Source organism: Meriones unguiculatus, chromosome 18 (genome assembly GCF_030254825.1).
Source record: "Meriones unguiculatus strain TT.TT164.6M chromosome 18, Bangor_MerUng_6.1, whole genome shotgun sequence".
Taxonomy (NCBI): domain Eukaryota; kingdom Metazoa; phylum Chordata; class Mammalia; order Rodentia; family Muridae; genus Meriones; species Meriones unguiculatus.
The window spans coordinates 12,464,980-12,484,733 of NC_083365.1; the positions used below are offsets into that span (position 1 = coordinate 12,464,980).

A 19,754-nucleotide genomic window follows, 5' to 3' on the forward strand; every position below is an offset into this window, starting at 1 on the left:
CAAGGGACATTATTTGTGCACTGGAACCTAAGCCAAAGTCACAGTCAAAAGCAAAGCTTTTATTTCCTGGGACAAGAGAGACAAATATGGCGCCTCCCCCAAAGTTCTCACTTGGCACAGCTCTATGAAGAGCTGGTGAGACAAAAGACACAGCCCTGATTCTAGATAGTCCCTGTATAGATAGGGACTCAAAAGAGATTAAGACAGAAAAAGACTCACAAGTTCTAAGTCTGCCTGAACCTAAAAAAACAAAAATACAAACAAACAAAAAAAAACAAGAACAAAACCCTGTTAATCAATGGATCCCCCATAGCCAAGTGATCATTCTACTTAAAAAAAAAAAAAAAAAAAAGTCATTCTTATTTCTTGTGGGTTTAACAATCTACTTCAGGCCACAGAATGGCAAGTCCCTCCCCCTGTCCCCACACCGAGGGGGTGTGTACTGTGGCCAAGTCAATGCTCCATACACTAAGGCTAAAATCAACTTCTGGGACAGAGACCAAAGGCCCTGGCCCTTTAGCCACCACATCTTTTCTTGAGGCTTTCCTACACCAGGACACTAAATCTCATAGAAGAAACTATAGGTCTCCCACGGGAAACCTACTAAGTTCTCTAGCTCCTGCCTGCACTTAGGAATACTTGACAGCTAAAGTTAGGCTGTCCACACTAATTATTAACTGAATTCAGTTATAAAGATATCTGAAGACAAGTTAAAATCTAAACTCTACACCTTAATATCTTTATAACCTTCAACAATAACAAAAATCACACCTAGTTCTTTGATGGTAGGCAACTGGCAAGAGCTCCCATTTTCTATGACCCCACTTCTCCACAGACAATGTCTTATTTCCTTCAAGAAGGCTTTAGCTGCCCATTCCAAATACGTCACCCAAGAGCTTGGCTTCAAATGGCCCTAGTAACAGAAATGTGTGTACTGGACCACAGGCTTGATTATTAATACAGAGGCCTCCATATCACTGCCTCCCTGGTAAAGTGTGGGCTGCGGCACAGAAACCTCGGTTTGGCTGGTTTCCTGCTTGGGATAAAGCTTATGAGTGATTCATTAGAAATGGCTCTTTTCTAAAAGTGACAAAGGAGAAAGACAGGCCACATTGAGCAATTGTTAAAAACAGATACGCCGTTCTAGAACAATCAACAGGTCAAGACGGCCTTATTTTAAAGGCAAACCACCAATGTTCTTACAGAAGCAAAGCTACTAAGCATAGCATGCTTTCATCTCAGCCTAAGTACACACTTAAAATCTACTGCTTCATCGAAACCATCTGTTTGGGGCACTTTCACAACACTTATAAAATATATAGTTAGGTCCATTTTGTGGGTAATAAAACCAAAGCTCATAGTGGTGAAATAACCAGCCTGGTTATCACATAGCCAATAAACCACAGACAGAAGACTCAGTCCCTACACTGTATTGATTACCTCTCCATGGGAATTCTACCTTTCCAGCCCAAAGTGTATTTTTTACCCCTTTTCATTGTTGCAACAGCAACAACCACCACTCACCTAAGTGTCATTCACTGAGCTTCTCATGCTGCTGTTGGGCCAGGCACGTTTACCATTCCCAGACACAAGTCTAACAACGTTACCTAGAGACCAGGGTATTCAAGTTCTAGCCCTTCATTTGGGACCATTCTCAAACAAATCCATTTCTGTGCAAAATTCTAACTACCACATACTTTTCATATTCTCTTCACAGCCAAACTCCTCAGAAAGAGCCATCTGCATTACTGCTTCTATCCGCTTATGCAGTTTGGGAATTTATGAGGCTATAGTTTTCACAGTGATAACAGGACATTATTTGCTTTTTCCACTTTCATTCTCCCTTAGTATACACAATGGAGTTTTCCAGAAGTTACATGATACATTGTCTGTACCATATTATAATGCAGAAGCCAATGAGACTATTTAAGAAGTGAGAGTTAAAAAGATTTGCAAAAAGATTGCTAGTCATCTTTAATTTAAAAGTTATTTTTCTTAATATAATTACTTATGACAATAACTGGTATATTGTTACTAATTCATTCATTCATCCAAAGAGAACATTAAAAAAAAAGTTTCTTGGGGGCTGCAAAGAGAACTCAATAGTTAAGGGGCTTGTTGCTCTTTGCAACCAAGAGTTTGGGTTCTGGCACCCACATCAGGCGGCTCACAACCACCTGTAATTCCAGCCTCAAGGGACCATCACCCTCTTCTGTCATACACACTTGTTTTCTGTTCGTGCACACATCCTCCTCTCCTAGGTCACTTTCATTCTCCAGATCAGTATACTACTCATTATCATGAGACAGTTCTTCCAAAAAAAAAACTTAGGATGCATTTTCTCAACTATTCGCATGTGCTCAAGAGGTGGGCACTGTCAGGGGACCCACCCTGATCTTGTCCCTGTAAAAGACCCTATCTACATACAACACTTAGCCTTTCCAAACAGAAGGTCTGCATTCACAGTCAGCTTTCACAATGAAATATAAACTCTAACAGTGAAAAGTTTTGGTTTTGCCTACTAATGTACTGTTTATGCCTAAAACAGTATCTAACAAAATGTTTCCCAATAAAAATACTGAATAAATGTAATTAGTTTGGCACTGAGGGGGAAACTAGGTCAAAGGCCCTTTCCAACTTGAGCTTCTGACCCTCTAGCTAAGCACACACAGCTCATCTGACAACAGAAGCCTGGGGCTCCAGTCACACAGCTGGGGCCCGTCCTGCGATTCAAAGTGCTCAGCTAGGACAGCACAAAACAAGCCAGTCAAGTTGGCACCACAAGCACAGCACTGATTAGTTGTTGGAACTGCAAAATGAAATGACCCAAGAGCTTAGGACATGTACCCCAAATCAAGTCCCTAACTATTCCCACTGCTCTCAAGGGAACTTAATTCTTTTAGGTAAAGTTACACTTCTCTTTAGCTACAATTTTGCCCTGTAAACCACCACAAAATTCATGTGCCGATCCACAGATGCTTGGCTCCCAACTGGGACAATCCCATAATCCTAACCTAAATTCAGGCCCTTTTCCTGATGACAACCTTTCTCTTATGTCTTTCAAACATGCAAAGGCTAGAATGGAAATTGAAAGCTTTCGTCAGAAATACAGTTAGAGCACTGGCAGCCAACTCTACAGAGAACAAGACAGATGCATGCTGCTCAGTACAACTCATTTTCTGCAGAGGTTTGGAGGAAGAGAAGCCAGGCCCTGTGCTGGATGGTCCTATGAAACCAGCACTTTCCCCACAACCACTTCGCCTTAAGACAGAAGCAAAATAAATACAGCTTATTTCTACCATGCCATCCTGATAATCTAGGAAATAGGGGACAGGTGAATTCAAGTAAGATATACCTGCCCTTGATATAAGTGGATGAGATAAATCACAGTATGTTTTGTAAAAATACCTAGCATATATGGTGGTCGATTTCTAGTTTCCTTTGTCCACATCTCAGACTCTAGTCTAGTCTGTTTTGGACAGAAAAAAAACAAATCTCTTGATACCCTCCGTTCTTTATCTTAGCTGGTCCCTGTCTTCTTCCATCTCGGTATTACCTATATTCCACACTAAGCCAAACTGGTCTATTCTCTCCAAGTCCCAATTTTCTCCAGCACAAGGTCCTATGTGGATAGAACTGGACTCATGAACAGCAAAAACACAGTTGGAATAAGGTTCCTTCTCTAAAAACTGTGCTCCTTTCAGCACCATTTTACAGGGAGAATGTATTACTTGATAATAAGAAAAGGGGTTTCTAAAGAACTTGGGAAGACTTCTCTCCACTTCTCATTTTGTACTCAAATAATTTGAGTACTATCTCCATTACCAAGATTTGGGGGCCAATCTGTGTCAACAAGATTTACTTCTTCCTGGCCCTGCATTTTCTCTACAACTCCAGAGTTCAGCCCAGCACAGACACAGAGCCAGCCCAGGGAGTGTGTATGCACAAAAACAGAAAAGCACTCACCTAGTTTAAAAACACCCAAGACGTTCAGCCCTGGAGTTTAAGCAGCACATGTGACCTGGTCCATTCGGGTTTCAAGTTCAAAAGCATCAGGTCGGTCCTGTGGGTTAGCAGCTAACATGTCTTTCAAGAGCTGCTTGACCCCCTCAGACATGGAAGTCCTACGTTTCTGGGGGATATGCAACTCCATCTTTGGGTTTTCTAGCAGCGCCTCACCAACAGGGACGATCTCAGTCCCCTGTTTAATGTAGGTCCCCAGGAGCTCCTTCTTGGTTTCAGAGTCAATAAAAGTAATTCTTTCTATCATTGCCCAGATGATAATGCCCAGGGCAAAGATGTCCGCCTTGGCTGTATAGTGTCCCTCCCAGACTTCGGGCGCCATGTAGAAGTCTGAACCACAAGCTGAGGACAGCCAGAATTTATTCACATTCACGTTTTTGTTATCTTGACTGCCCTCTTTGCCTCGAGGTGCCAGCCCTGCGCAGACCTTGCTCAGTCCAAAGTCTGCCACCTTGAGGATGGGGGTGCCAGACCGCTCTGTGATGAGGATGTTGTCTGGCTTTAGGTCCCTGTGCACGATGTGGTTTTTGTGCAGGAAGGCAATGGCGCTTGTAAGCTGTAGCATGAAGCTTTTGTTGGTGGCTGGGTCTGGTCTCCGGGACAGGACATACTGATTGAGGTCTCCACCTTCACAGTACTCCATGACAAACCAGAGATAGCAGGGCTCCTCAGCATAGCCCAGGATCCTTTCTCCTAAACCAAAGGACAGGAAAGAGCTTGAGTGGACATTCAGATCACTACAGTAAAGAAAGAAGACGGTAACAAATAACTGTGCCAAGAGGATCTACACAAATGGCACCAAGCAAGTTTTATGCCCACAGTCCACTTCTACCCATACAGAACAAGTCAAGGTATGGCAGCGGCATTAGGGCCTAGTGTCAAGAACCTGGGATATGAATTTAAGAGTCTATGTTTACTGCCACCTATTTGGCTTTGAGGCCATTTTGTTTATATTTTTTTTCAAACCAGTGTTTGAAAAAATATCAATTCTTTGTAGGGCTGATGGAAATATGAGAATAAAAAGCAAACAAAAAGCTTGTGTAAAGTGTGTGCTGTTTCTGCTATTACCATTTAGATATCAGCCCAGCTTCTATGACTGCTAGCCCATACCAGGCATTCTTGCTCTTTCCTGATGAGCGTAAGCAATTAACACAAACAAAATGGCATTACAATTTTATTTCAGAAGTACACTCCAATCCATCCATCCTTGTCTTCTCCTAGTTCACCATATGCCTAGTCCAAGCTAGGTCTGTATCATGCCCCTGGCTCTACGAAGGTAGTGATCATAAGTGGAATACTGGCAGTAAGGTCAACTTCCATTGAAGATCGGCACACACATGCAAGAACTACGGGCAGAGATGAAAAAGATAATGGCACACAGGGACAGGTGATCAGGAAGGTATAAATAAATGGGAGATGTGATTAAGAAAATGTAGCCTGATGGGACAGTGAAATCTGAAGCAGATGAGTAAGGCAATCTCAGGTTATGTGGATTCAAAACCAGGAAAGCTGGTGACTGGCACTGCCATGCCAATCCCAATATTCTTCATAAAGCAACTGATGGAACAGAGCCCTTAGGTGGAAGTCATTGGACAACAATTGTCCTATAAGCTAAGTCCAAGTAGGCAGATGTCTTACTTTGACAATAGACTGAAACTGTGTGTGCCGGCACATGCCTTTAATCCTAGTACTTTGGAAGCAGAGGGAAGTGGCTCTCTAGGAGTTCGCGGCCAGCCTGGTCTACATAGCAAGTTCCAGGACGGCCAAGGACTACATAGTTGAGACCCTATCTCAAAAACAAATGGAAGGAAGGAAGGAAGGGAGGGAGGGAGGGAGGGAAGAACACAGACAGACCATACATTGACTGATCATCTGTTAAATGAGTCAAGGCCTGAAAACAGGTCCCTTGGCTCAGAGTGTACACCATCCCAACAGACAAAGCTAACACTTCCTCAGCTTCTGGAGGGGGGCTCTTTTTGCTGGAGATTTGCTACAGTATCATACTACAGTGATTTATAAGCCAGATGAGTCTCTGCTTCCCCAGTGGCCCTTAAATCACTAAGATATAGTCTACTAAAGCCAGAGAGGTAAGAAGGGACATGACAAAAGTTTTTGGTTTTAACCACAATCTGACAGACCTCACTTCCCTTGTAATGGTCCAATTTATTTGCTTATATTACTCCCAATCAAAGTAAAATGAATAGAACCAGTTCAGGGCATGTGGTCTTTTTAAAACTCAAGTGTTACTGTTCCCCCACTTCCTGCTCTATAATCCTTTTTGGTCACTAGCAAGCAAGCAGAGGCTATCTAAATAACTGAAAAATGAAGCCACAATCAGAAGCCCAAACCCATCTAAATGGTAAAAGAAGCAGAAAAGGGACAGCAAGAAATGTTCCCTGACAGTACAGCCAGAGAGGAAAGCCATCAAATTCCTCTCTGCAAAGACCATATCAAAGAGCAATGAAACTTCTAATAGATATGGACAGGAAAATTATTATTTTATACACAAAGCTGGTAACTATGGTAACTAAGGGAAATAAAGGAACACAAGTTGGCCAAAGAAACTGTAACACAGATCTAAGTTTTAAGAATCCAGGGAAAGAAAAAAGTTAGGTTAAAAGTGCCCTAAGCTAGTCTGTTTGTGGGATAGAGCCTGAAGACCCTAGAGGAGCCCTGTGACAGAAATGCTTGACAGAAGCAGCATTCTCATAACTCATGCAACATCACTGAGCATGAGCAAACAGGTGGAAAAACGTAGAACTCCTTGGCAGGGCAGTCAAGGTCTGGGTTTCCTTCAGAGCATGCATGCTTTCATGTAGGAGTCCCAGCTGCCCACCCAGGACACAGAGGAGACACTAAGACTAAGACTCCAGCCTTTCCCTCCTACCTACCTGGGCTTCTGCCAACTCATGACCAAGACCAAGAGAGGAGACACAGACAATGTCTGGTACCGTGTGATGTCTATGGAGAAGCAAGCCAAAGTCAAGAAACCAGGACAAACAGACCAGGAAATAGTCTGAGTGAGCAACCCCCAGCCCCACCCTCTTGTCTAATGGATTATTTAGCTCTTTGGCACAAATGGAAGGAGACCAGAACCTTGGAAAAACTCCTGACCTCCGAGTTTCAGAAGTCTTACCCATCAAATCTGAGGATTTAACAGTACCTGACACTAGTCAGAGAACTACGTCACAGGAATAGAACATACTTTGCAGAGCAGAAGATACTGTTGGAGAATTATCTACTGACCATCACTAACATCCTTATCACCACTCAAACCCAGGTCCTTCAAAATCAACTGGGCAGCAAGGCGCAGCTGCGGAACCCCAAAGAGGGCATCAGATTCCCGTCCCCAGGAGCAGGAGTTACAGGCAGCAGTAAGCCACAGAACACAAATGTTGGGAAGCAAACTAAGGTCCTCTGGAAGAGCAAGAAATCCTCTTAACCATTGTACTCTATTTCAATTTTTTGGTTTTTGAGACAGTCTTGATGTGTCTCCAGCCTAGAATTACAGGTGTGCCACCACACTCTTCGGAAGTCACTGATTTCAATAATCCCAGTGCAATACAGGCCAAAGAATATTTAACTTGTTAGGCAAAAGATAACATTTAGAACATCAACAACAACAAAAGGGTACATTGTTCCATCTACATCACATTCCTTGAGCTATGACAGCTGAAGCCTACATTTTTCACCGGACCAGGAGAAGTTAACTTGTGCAAGGGCATGTCTGGGAGACATTAGATGAACAAATCCCACTGCAGGCCGAGGGGCGGGAAGACAGATGAGCAGCTATGAGCAGCTAAGAAGTTGTTAGGAGGGTCTGAAACTGAGAATGAGGATGGTCAAGAGAGGAAGCCAGAAAGAGGCAGGGTAAAAGATTTGATGGTTTACATCGGAATTTAGTAACTAATCTCCTGTGATAATCAAAGAATCCAAAGCATTCTCCGTCCCTGCTCCAAACTGTAATCCTGTTAATCCTGATAATTCTGCCCCATTTTCAGGTGAGAAGACTGAGGCTCAAAAGATTAACTATTTGTCTTTCATCTTTCATGGTGCTGGCAGCAATCACACTTGGATATTCTTATTTTGTTACACAAACTCCTTATATGCAGGCTTTTGTATACACCAAATAATTTAACCTTCATTAAGTCCATTGTGCTAGATTATCCAAGGCAGAAAACACAAGTTCCTTTCTATGGTACAGAATTTGATTGACCTAAATGTGCTTTGTGAGACCTACTGATCAGGTCAACTAAGTAAGCATCCAGAATTTGAGTCACTAGGGAGGATTCCTACCTAGCCCTAAGGATAGGGCTGAAGGGTAACTTCAAGGTGAACTGATACTCTACTAGGGAAGCTAAGGTCTCCCTGAGAGTATACACTATAAAAAGCCTCACCCAATGCAATCCCAATTAACCAATGTTCTCAATTAAGACAGGGTGGCTTCTATCTCCTGGGGCTAGTTCCTAAAATCCCTACATATAGAAGGAAAATACTGAGTAGCAAGAAAAAGGTCTGTACAATTGCCACCAAGGCATCTAAGAACAGGTCAGAAAGCAGGTACGGTGGCTCTGGCTGCGGAAATCCATAGACGGTACCAACAGAAAGAGCAGTGCCGTAAGCACTGATAAAACAATGTAACACAGACAGCAGCAACTAGTATGGATGATTAATACATTAGTATTAAATGCCACTAGTAAAATACAACTGCACAATTTTACAAGCAAAACAAACCACAATTCTAGACCTGAAGCCACATTCTCAAGCACACCCAAAAGACAAATCACAATCAAGGTCTCTACTTGAATCCTAACTAGATTACCTGTTTAGCTATTTCACACTTCAAGTTTTGGATACCTCACCTGAAAAAGACACTCATAGTATCCATTTCAAAAGATGGTCATGAAGGCTGAATGGGCTATGATATAAAGCTTTTACACACCTGAAACATATCAGCAAGGTTTTATTCGTTTCACTTACTTGGGTCTCACACTGGCTTAGGACTTACTCTGTAGTCCTGGCTGACCTTGAATTCAAAGCAATCTTCCTGTCTCACCCTTAAAGTGCTAGGATTACAGATGTGAGCCACCACAATTGGCTTCATCCAGTAAATTTTAGTAAAATTGGGGCTAAAGCCTTTGGACCCTAACTCCGTTGTTCTATTGTACCCCAGTAATTTTGAAGGCCCCAATGCCCCTTTGCCTATGTCAAGACAGCCAAATATCATCCAACTCTGCCTAGCTAGCTAATCTCTAAATTCCAAGGCCTAAGCCATATTAGGGAATTCAGTTGCTTTATGGAAGCCTGGGCAAAGGATGACCACTCTGCCCAGAGCCCCTTCCGTTTCCTTAGGCATGAGTAGCCAGAAGAGCTGACAGTAGTTAACTCACTTCCAGGCTCAGATTCCCCTACACAAGGTCTTGTGTCAGCCACTACTGAGACTCCCAACAAGAACCTGTTCCTAAGGTGCCACCACCTGTGAGCATAATCACTTTGGTGCACACATCTTGTGAAGCAAAGCCTGCAAAGCCTCTTGCTCATCAACCTGGCTCACAGAAGCACTGGCAGGGAGGAAGGACTGCTGCCCAAATGTCCAGGTCAAACCCATCTTGAGCTACCAAAAGCATGCTTATCAAATAACAAGTAAGCTAAATTTCTAAATTCTAAATTTCTAGTTTCATGAGAGTCCAGAATTCCTATGTTTGGGGTACTCTGGGGTCAGTCTTTACTTGTCAGACGATTTTGACCAGGGCAACAAATTTCTGAGTGTGAAAAGGAGTGAGGCTTGCTTGCTTTTTTCTAAGTGACAGTGACCTTAAACTTTGTTTTAGGTACATTTAGCACAGGTGTATTTTTTTTTTAAGAAAAAAAAAAAAAAACAAGATGATAAAAGCAACTGTTTTTAATTCCCCTTTTCCTTAAAGGACTTCAAAGTTGAAGACACCTGTCCTGAATCAATCAGATTTATAGGACTGGTAATGTTTTTTTAAAACCCTAGAGCTAGTCAGTCAGTGTTGTGCCAAGAGTTGTCCATTATTTCAATTTGGGCAATTCCTGTCCTTTCAGAGCTCCTATTTCTTTAGGAAACAAGGCTAAGGGCTAGGGACAGAACCCTGTTGGAAGAGTTTGCCTAGCATACTCTGAGCCCTAAGCTTAATCCTCAACAGCACATGAACTGAGTATGATAGTGCTTTCCGTTAGCCCCAGGAACTCAAGGCAGAGGATCCTTAGTTCAAAGCCATCTTTGGCAACCTAGTAAGCTCAAGGCCAGCCTGAGGCTCATGAGACCCTATCCCTGATAGTATGCCTCCCACAGAAGGTCTGACCACACTGTATGTCTGAGTAGGGCTTGTTTGGTCCATGCTCAGAAAAGAATTTAAACCACAGAAACCAATGGAGTGGGATATAACTAAGAACATAGTTTTTCTTTCTTTTTTGAAATTTACTTTGGATACTTATTTACACATCACGTTATTTCTGTAAACTATAAAATTTCTTTTTGTGTATTCACTAGAAGCTGAGGAATGGGAGAGACTAACTATTCTCTTGCCCTAATACTCTGCCACTTAAGGCCTGGGCACTGTTTGAGATCACCCTTTTTTGCTAACTCCTCATTCTCCTCTTAACTCTCTCTACAATCCTCTGGTTAATGAACCAACCTGTCAGACTGTGACAGTGACCCTGATCACTATTTAAGCCTTCAATTTTTCCAAATAACCATAAAGGCTAAAGAAGTGTTTTGTTTTCACACCCCCCCCCAATACTACCAAAGGCATGCAGTAAAATCACCCTAAATTACAAGAAACATGGCAGAGAGCTTTCGGGTTTAAGAAAAGCTATCCCTGGCTATCTCTCGAATTCCTTTCAGCTCTGATATCACCGGACAACAAGAGCATGCTAAAAACCCAGGGCCACAGGACAGATCAAGAACAATGTATCTTGGATATTAGAGTCAAGAAAACTTAACCTGGAAAAGTCTGAGTCTTTGTTTTCCACTTTAATGTTAGCAAGCAGACATTGGCTATGAACTATTTTACTTGCTAAGTTGGCATATGGCATTATAAGTTTAGCTGTCATTTTCATAAGTAGAGGCAATACATATTAAGACTCCAAATTAAAACAGCCAATATTAAATATGTGGCCAAAATGAAAAAAAAAAATATTTTTCTCTAGTTTTAGCTTACAATGGGAGGATGAAAAAAAACTAGTGTTGCTTTCAACCTACTATTCCTACCACACAGGAAATGTGTTCCATAGTCAAAGTTTGGGAAACTTCAATAAGAACACAAATCTCTAAGAGGATGAAGATGAAATTCAGAAAGTAGTCTGACCTTAATGAGGCAGTGGATTCCTTATTGACATTGTCAGCATGCACCACAACCTCGTGACAGAGATGGCCAATCTTAGAGAAAGGCTCATTCCCCATGGGTTCTCAACTTGTCCCGTGTCATCCATCAATTCAGAACAAGCCAGGACTGCATGGAAGCCTCAAACTCCAGGGTGATAAACACTTGCCACGTTGCCACTGTTTACTGTAAAATTCTTTTAAAATGCTACGTGAAGAAAGTTTTAAAGCATTTGTATACCAAGAGAATTAGCAAGGTCTGTTAAATGAAGTTCAAGCTTCAAGCTGGAAGAACCAACAACCTGAGCTTAGAAGGTACTGTTTGGCAATGCAAATTCATTCAGCCCAATGCGGTATTAAAACATGGGCATATCAAACATTCGTTAAGGATGTTTCATCCGAATGCATGCCATCAAGAAATTAGTGTATTAAAAAACTTAAGAAAATGATGAGAATTAAGGCAAAGTAGAGGACTCTACCTAAGAAGTCTTTAAAAAAAAAAAGAAAACACATCCACCGTCCTGGAAATGATGGCCTTTTCCGAATTGCCCCACCACACCATCCAAACCATCCTTAAATCGCTTCAAGACTCTGCCAGGAATTCTAGCATCTTACAGTAAAATCTGACAGATGAGATGCTCCAACAAGATTTTAGAAAATCGAGCCCTAAGTCCCACCCTTTCTTCTAAGCTCACCCTCAGGTAGGAAAAGCAGCGTTACACCTGTGAAGATCTTTGCCTACAAAAATGTCTGGGCTCAAGGACACAGGAACTTGAAGCCAGGAGTCCATCTCTTTCAAGCTGATTAACCTTAATCAAGTTGTACTTGTTCCCTCTAAGGCTTAGTTTCTCTATTTATAGAATGGAGACAGAATTTACTTTTGGATCTATTATCCAAAATTGTTTTGGTGCTCAGATTATAGTTGGGATTAGATTAGCTGTTCTTCCCCAGGACTCCCCTGCCCCAGCAAGCCTCCTCCACCCTACTACCTCTCTCCTCCAGTAGTTCACCCAGTAATGCCATCATTTTGGCCTCGAGGAGTTTTGGTTTTTTTTTTTCTGTAAAACTTCTCAGCCAGCCCTAGAGGTTATGAAAACGACTGAGATTGTAAAATAACAGGAAAAGATGTAACATGTTTTGTTATGTGACATCTCTTGGCCCACCAGTGGGGGTTATTACTGTGTGTGAGTTATTAACCTGCATGCCTCTGGGACCAAGCTGAAAACCAACTGAATGATTGTCTGCCCTCGGGTAAAGGGGTGGGGTTCACAGAGGAAACCTCACTCTCGGAGGCAAGGCTGGGGAAAGGACTGGAAAGACATCAGGAAACTAGAAAGCAGGAAAGGAGACCACATGGGGTGGGTCTGCTAATTTTTTCCTCAATGTCATGAAGAGAAAAAGAGGCCTAAGGGGGCTCTGCAGCTCTGCCAACAACTTTGAATCCCACCAGGCCTGCTCATCCATCTTTGAAATGCTGGGTAATCACGGCTCACACCTACTGAGTACTTACAAGCTTAGCACTTAGCTTGTTATGGAATGCCAGCTAGCTGTTTAGGGAACAGACTGATTTTGCAGCATTCAGAAAAGAGAGGTGGTGTCAAGGCTAGGACAAGGGCCTTAGGGAGCCAGAGTTATTAGGGCTGAGTAGTTCTGAGAACAAGAGGGTCCAAGAGAGGGCAGGACTGCCTGCTGTATTCTACCTTTGAGCGAGGTCTCCACCAGGCGCAGGTACAGTTGTGAGTTCTTGTTGCCGTGACTCATGCGCTGGGCTAGCCCGTTGCGCTGCAGGACGCACTCCTCAAACTGCACGATATTCTGGTGCCGCCGCTTGAGGCTGGTCAGGGCCCAGAATTCTGCTAGGGCCAACTCCACGTTTTCGGGAGCGTCGCAGCGGATCTTCTTGACGGCCACCCTGGCCCCACTGCGCCCAGCTACAGCCTCATAAACCACGCCGTAGCTGCCGCGCCCGATCTCCGCCAACAGGCTGTAGCGCGGGCGCGCAAAGCCAACAACGCCACCGCCATCCGGCCGCCGCCGGGCCAAGAAGGCCTCGCCCGGGGCCTCGGCTACAGCCGGATCCATGGCCTGGGCCGACGGCCTCAGCTTCTCGCAGAACACCCGCGGCACTGGGCTTCGCCTTTTCCGCTCCGGGCTTTTTGTCCCTCTGAGGGCTCCGTTCTCTTTCCCCGTTTCCATGGCTGCGGGGGGCGGGGGGAGCAGCAACGGCGCCGCCCGGGGCCCCCCGGCCTCATCCCTCCGTCTAGCCCGGAGATGCGGAGGAGCAGTACCTTGGATTACGATCTGAGGGCGAAAGAATCGGTTAAAAACCACTAGGCCGAGAGGGGCAGACACGGGGCTCCGAGGGTCCCAGCGCCCCGCCTCCGCCGCCCGTCGCGGCCCCTTTAAGAAGGAGCCGCCGCCTCGCACTGAACGGGGGAAGGGCAGGGAAAGCGGGAAAGACGGAACCACCGGGAAGTGCCGAGGGAGGACCGGAAACCGAAGCCCAAACCGTCCCCTTTCTCCGCCGGTTTCCCCGTCAGGAGCGGGGAGAAGGAACCGGCGGGGGCCTCGCCATCTCCGGCGGGCGTGTGCCCCGAGCCGCCCGGGCGGCTCAAACTTTGCCGGGCTCGGCCTCCTCCCAACGGCCTCCCCGCGTCGGGCCCGGCCCTCTCCGGGGTAAACAGCGCTTCAGTCAGCGCCGGCGGGTCGGCCCGAGCCCCGGGGCCGAGTTGGGCCCCGGCCCTCCCCGTCCGCCCGCTCCTCACCTGGTCGGCGCTGTTCCTCTTCCGGGCGGACCGGTTCCCCCCCGGAGCCCGCGCCGGGCGGCGGTCGGTTCCCAGGCGGGGCGGTCTGCGCGGCCGAGCGGGGCGCGAGGCGGCGGCGGCGAGCCGGGCCGGACGCGCGGCGGGCGCTCCCGGGCTGACAGCGGCGGCCCCGGGGGACGCCTGGGCTCCCGCGCTCCCGCGGCCGTCCTCGAGTTCGCGCCAGCTGAGCACTTTACGTAACCTCTTTATGTAAGCGGCACCTCCCGCCGCTGCCCTGGTCAACGGGGACTCCTGGTGGCCCATCCCCCAGGAGGCCAGCCGAGGGCCGCGCCGCCTCCGAGCCGCCGAGGTCGGCCCGGCAGCCGCCACAGCCCGGAGCCAATCACCGGCGAGGACTCCCAACCAACAAAAAGAGCGCGCCAAAATGCCGCGGCTGGCACCGAGGGCCCTGCCGAGCCGTCTGCGCTCCGCAAGCGCCTCTCCGGACCTGTCCTTCATCGCGGCTCCACGCCCGCAGCCGTCACTTTATGCTGATTGGGTGAAAGGCGTAGGTTTAATTGATTCGCAGCTCGGGGTCTGGGTTAAAACGCCGATCCTCAACGCCCACTAACGACCCCGGGGATCTCAGCCGCGCGTAATCCTCCCTCTCCTCCTCTGCCAAACCGGGTGGTCCTCACTCCCCAGATTGCAAAGGAGCAGATGAAATATGATGGCTGGCTAATTGAGTGCCCGGATATAAGCCGCTTCGGGCTTGGGTTTTGGATACCCTCCACCACCGCCCATTGTAGGGGGCGGGCGCACAATGGCCGTGCAGTTAAGAATGATCTTGAACTCTTCTCCTTGCCTTACATCCTGAGTAATGAGATTAAAGGCGTGCGCCACCACACCCGGTTTATACATCGGATTTGTACAGGGAGGGCTAGGAATCAAACCCCGGGCTTTGTGCCTGCTAGGCAAGCACTTTGCCAACTGAGCTACAGTCCGCAGCCCTCAGCCATGAATTTTTAAATGGTTTGTGCCCTGCTTTGTACCCCATTGCCTAAAAGATGTTCGGTATTTTGTAAGCTGAGTCTCCAGAGATTGAAGTACATAACTAGAGTTTCCGCTACACTCTATTTTCAGTCTGGGGAAAGAGCAGTGGACATCTTAATTGCAGTTTTTTTCCCCCCCACTGGCAGAGACAGCCAACCTTGTGTCTTCAGAGAGGTTTCAGAGTTCAAGTACTTAGAACAGAGTTTCACAAACAAAATGTTAGACATTGTAGTTAAACAAGCACACAAAATAGATTAAATGTAAAAGAATGAACTGGAGTTTCTGGAATTTATGACTACTGTATATGTAAAGTCAAGAGTATAAGAATACTAGAGATGTCTCACCCCTTTTTCCCAGAATTACATTATTTTACTATATTTTCATGTTCTGTGTACATAAATATATGTATATTTTGTATATGTGTATATCCTTTTATAAATCCTTTGAATTTAGATGTCATACTCCACATATATATTTATATTTTTAAATTTAATTTCCTGAGGGCAAAGATATTTTCTGCAGATTCAATACCGTGATCAAAATCAGGAACTTTAACAATACTATGCTTTTGTTTAATATGCCATATCAAGTTTTACTGATTGTCCTTTCCTTTTTCTTTTAGTCCAGTATGATACCAGTCATCAGTGCCCATCCTACTGGATAAGGGTTGGAATAGCCTCATTTAACTTAAACTTTTTCTTGTTGCTTTTTTTTTTTTTTTTTTGAGACATGGTTTTCTCTGTGTAGCCTTGCCTGTTTTGGAATTTAATCTGTAGTTCTGGCCTTGAACTCAGGGATGTGCAGGTCTCTGCTATCAAGGTGCTGGGATTAAAAGTGTGTACCAGCACACCCAACAACTTCAGTTTTTAAACTTTAAAGGAGTTCTCTCCAAATCTGGTTATTAACCTATTGGGAGTTACCACTTTAACACATGATTTTGAGGTAGTCACATAATTCAGTTGGTAGCAATCTCTTTGGAAAATGACATTGGTCAGAGTAAAGATGGGCAAGAAGCTAGTCATGTCAAAATAGTGGTGGGAGCATTGCAGGGAAAAGAAACATCAAGTAAAAAATAGGAACAAGACCAGTGCTAAGCTTTAGTCAATTAAAGCCACTATTAGAATGTAAAATGGCCTGGGTGAGGGGTCAGTGGTAGAACCACTTGCCAAGTGAAACTGTTGACTTGATTTTAAATCCCCTGAGCTGACAAAAAGGGAAAAGAACCAATTCTGAAAAACTTCTATATCCTCTACCCTGGTACTCACAATCATACAGAGATTGGTGATTAAACCCAGAGGTGCAAAGCTGTGAGTCCTCTGCAGCTGTTGGATTACCTGATAAATCCTGCATTCAAATTTTATTTTGGACTTGCTTAAATTACTAAAGTAACCTTCACTTTTCTGGTTGATATTTATGAGCATTTTCTAAATTATGAGCATAGAGATTGACAAAGTTGAAAAGCACACAGTAAGAATCTAGGCACAAAAGAACACATGCTGGGTGACACTTACACGGTTGTAGGAAAAAATAAGCCCTAATTTCTACTAGAGAGTGAGTGAGGGAAAGCCTTTTTGGGGTGAAAATGTGTTCATTACTTTATGTGGTGATAGTTTTCACAGAAAATGCTAGCATACCTCAAACTGGAACTGGAGAGTTGCCTAAGTGGTTAAGAACACTGGCTGCTCTTCAAGAGGACCCAGGTTCTTTTTTTTTTTTCAGCACTCAGCAACTCACTGTAACTCCAGTTCCAGAGGATCTGACACTCTGACACTCTCACACAAACATACAAGCAGGCAGAACACCAGTGAAATAGAAAATAAATCATAAAAATTTGTAAAAACAAAATCTCAAATTGTGTCCTTTCATGATTTTGGTTTATATACATCCACCCTTCAGCCTCTAAAAAGCTCTAAACATGGGGGGATGCTGCAGGCTGTATGATTCCATTAATATAAAGTGTAGCCACTAGCCTTTGGTGGCAGAAATGTCAGTGGCTGGCTTTCAGATAGGAATGGACTCCTGAGTGGCAGAAGGGTGATGGAATTTGTGAATTGCACTACAATAAGATTTAATTAAAAGTTGAGAAATGGAAACTCAGTAGGGTGATGGTGACACATGCCTTTAATCCCAGTGCTCAGGAGGCAGAGGCAGGTGGATCTCTGTGAGTTTGAGGCCAGCCTGATCTACAAAGTGAGTCCAGGACTACACAGAGAAGCCCTGTCTTGAAAAACAAAACATAAAGTAAAATGAGAGCCCAGGCCCCACAGTCAGGAAGATTTGTGGAGTTTGTTTGTTTTGTTTTGGGAGGAGTATGTTTGTTCATTTTGTTGGGTTTTGTTTTTGTTTTTTGAAACAGGGTTTCTCTGGGTAACAGCCCTGGCTGTCCTTGAACTCTCTTTGCAGTCCAGGTTGGCCTTGAATTTACAGAAATCTACCTGCCTCTGCCTCGAAAGTGCTGGGATTGAAGGCGTGTACCACCACACCTGGCTAAGATCTGAGTTTTTGAGGTGAGGACAGAGCACTTCATGGTGTAGCACGGCTCCACTCCTACCGTCCTTGTGTCCATAGTCTGAGAAAAGTCAAGAACTTCTCTCCTCCCTCAATTTGGAGAGACGTTCTATGGGTGTGAGTCTTCTGTGGCTGACAGATTACTTAATAATCGTTTTAACTGGCTTAAGTTACAAACATAACCTTATTTTTACTATTATGCCTGATGGCTAACATTTATGAGGATTTATGAAATTGACAAAGAACGTTTATGACATTGCTGGGAGGTGGTTACTATCATTAGCCCCATTTTACAAACAATGAAAATGAAGGTGAAAACTTCATCTAGTTTTGGAACAGAGGCCCCAGGCTCTTCATACCCTCCCTGGGGTTAGGATGGTGGTGCTAGGGGTAGGGGCAAACTATCACTTCAGAATGGATGATTTGGAAAATCTCTGTGGAAGAGGATCATTGAGCAAAGACTTGATTTCTGTAAGAGTAACCAAATGTACCTCTACAAAGAATATTCCACATTAAATGGAAGAGTAAGCACAAAGTCCTTGCTTGGGATGAGAGAGCCCAGGAAGCCAGCAGGGCAAGAACTTGCCCAGGAAGCCAGCAGGGCAAGAACTTGCCCAGGAAGCCAGCAGGGCAAGAACTCAGTGGGGACAGATAAGAGCAGAGAGAAATGGCAGGTGTTGTGGGACCCACAATGAGGCAGGGCCAGGGGCCATGGTAAGGTCTTGGGGCTTATTGAAATGATAGGAGCAGCTCCACTACTTATAGCCACTCCTTTCCAATAAGGGAGCTGAAGCTCAGTTATGCTAAGAGCTGTCCTACCTCTACTTCCCCCCCTCCCATCCCCTGCAAGTGAGCAGGGTGAAGGTTGGAGCTGGACCTGGGAATCTAGCCGCCATCCCCATGCTTGAGACCACCCCCCCCCAAAAAAAACAAAACAAAAAACATCAGCTCTGGGTCATGAGAAGGTGTGTGTGTGGGGGGGTTCTGGCTTGTAGAGCAAGATTATGGGGAAGAGAGAAGGAATAAGAGAAGAGCTGATAGCGTTAGGGGCTGGGGTAAAGTTAGGGGGAGGGATAAAGAGGGTTGTTCTGGGCTGCAGCCATGTGGAACAGTGATTATAGTAGGGTGAACTGAGGGTGAGCGGGGGCTAAGGATGGTAAAGACACTAGAACCAGGATATGGGGGAGGGGAGCTTCTGAGACAAAAGAATGTTGATGACATGCCTGAGGTGAATACCTCAGTGGAGTGATGTTGGAGCAAGGGACACTGGGAAGGACGGGGCAGACAAAGCAGCTAGTAGTGGAGCACCTCTGAGTGACAGAAGTGCAACTCCAAGGACTCTTCATTATCTATTTTTATCATCTCTGAGACCAAAATCTGACAAAAAGGAATTTAGGGGGGAAAAATGTATTATTCTGGCTCACAGTTGAGAGGGACGCAGTCCCTGGTGGTGAGGTGGACATGGCCATGGAAGTGGCGGAGACAGCGTGCACTTCCCAGTGGCTTCCTTCTTTTCTCTGCCTGGGGACTCATGGGATGGTGCCACCCACACACACAATGGATCTTCCCTTCTCAGGTTTCTTTGAAAGACATGGCCAAGCATGTGCCTCATTAATATCCTACGAAATTCTTTTTTTCCTCCTGTCTTGTTTTGTTTTGGTTTTGAGACAGTTCCTCTGTGTGGCCCGAACTGTCCTGGAACTCACTCTGTAGAACAGGCTGGCCTCAGAGGGCTAGCAGTAAAGGCGTGCCCACCACCACCAGCTGGTGCCCTGGATATTTCTTAATCCAGTCCAAGACTGATGAGTATAGTCTCCATGAGAAAGGAACTTCCTGTACTGCCTAACATGCCATTCACAATTAAGCTGTATGAGAGACTATGTCTCCATTTTATGGAGAAGAGGGGTTTGCAAGCTGAGTGCCTGTAAGAATTCCTCAGAGCTGTTTAAGCCCAGATTGCTCGCCTCCTCTGCAGAGCCACTCATTCATTAAGTCTGGGAAAGGATGTGCACTGTTGGTTTTTGTCAACTTCACACAAACCTGGAAAAGAGAGACACATATTTGGGAAGAGGGCTCCTCAG

The 19,754-nt window shown here is 45.1% G+C and overlaps 1 protein-coding gene across 3 annotated transcripts in view; it reads right to left on the reverse strand.

The window, feature by feature from the left end:
- Nucleotides 1–14,896, reverse strand: part of Stk35 (serine/threonine kinase 35) — a 31,953-nt gene extending 17,057 nt beyond the window's left edge. For 2 of the 3 annotated variants that reach the window (XM_021656112.2, XM_060371927.1), the window contains exons 1-2: nt 14,134–14,896; nt 13,069–13,669 (exon numbers count right to left, since the gene is read on the reverse strand). In XM_021656112.2, coding sequence (XP_021511787.1) covers nt 13,069–13,669; nt 14,134–14,631 — 1,099 coding nt within the window. In that variant the 5' untranslated portion in view covers nt 14,632–14,896. Of the gene's footprint in view, nt 1–3,966; nt 4,717–13,068; nt 13,670–14,133 lie in introns of those variants that run through there. The other variant, XM_021656111.2, reaches the window with a different exon arrangement.
- Between the last annotated feature and the right edge of the window lie 4,858 nt (nt 14,897–19,754).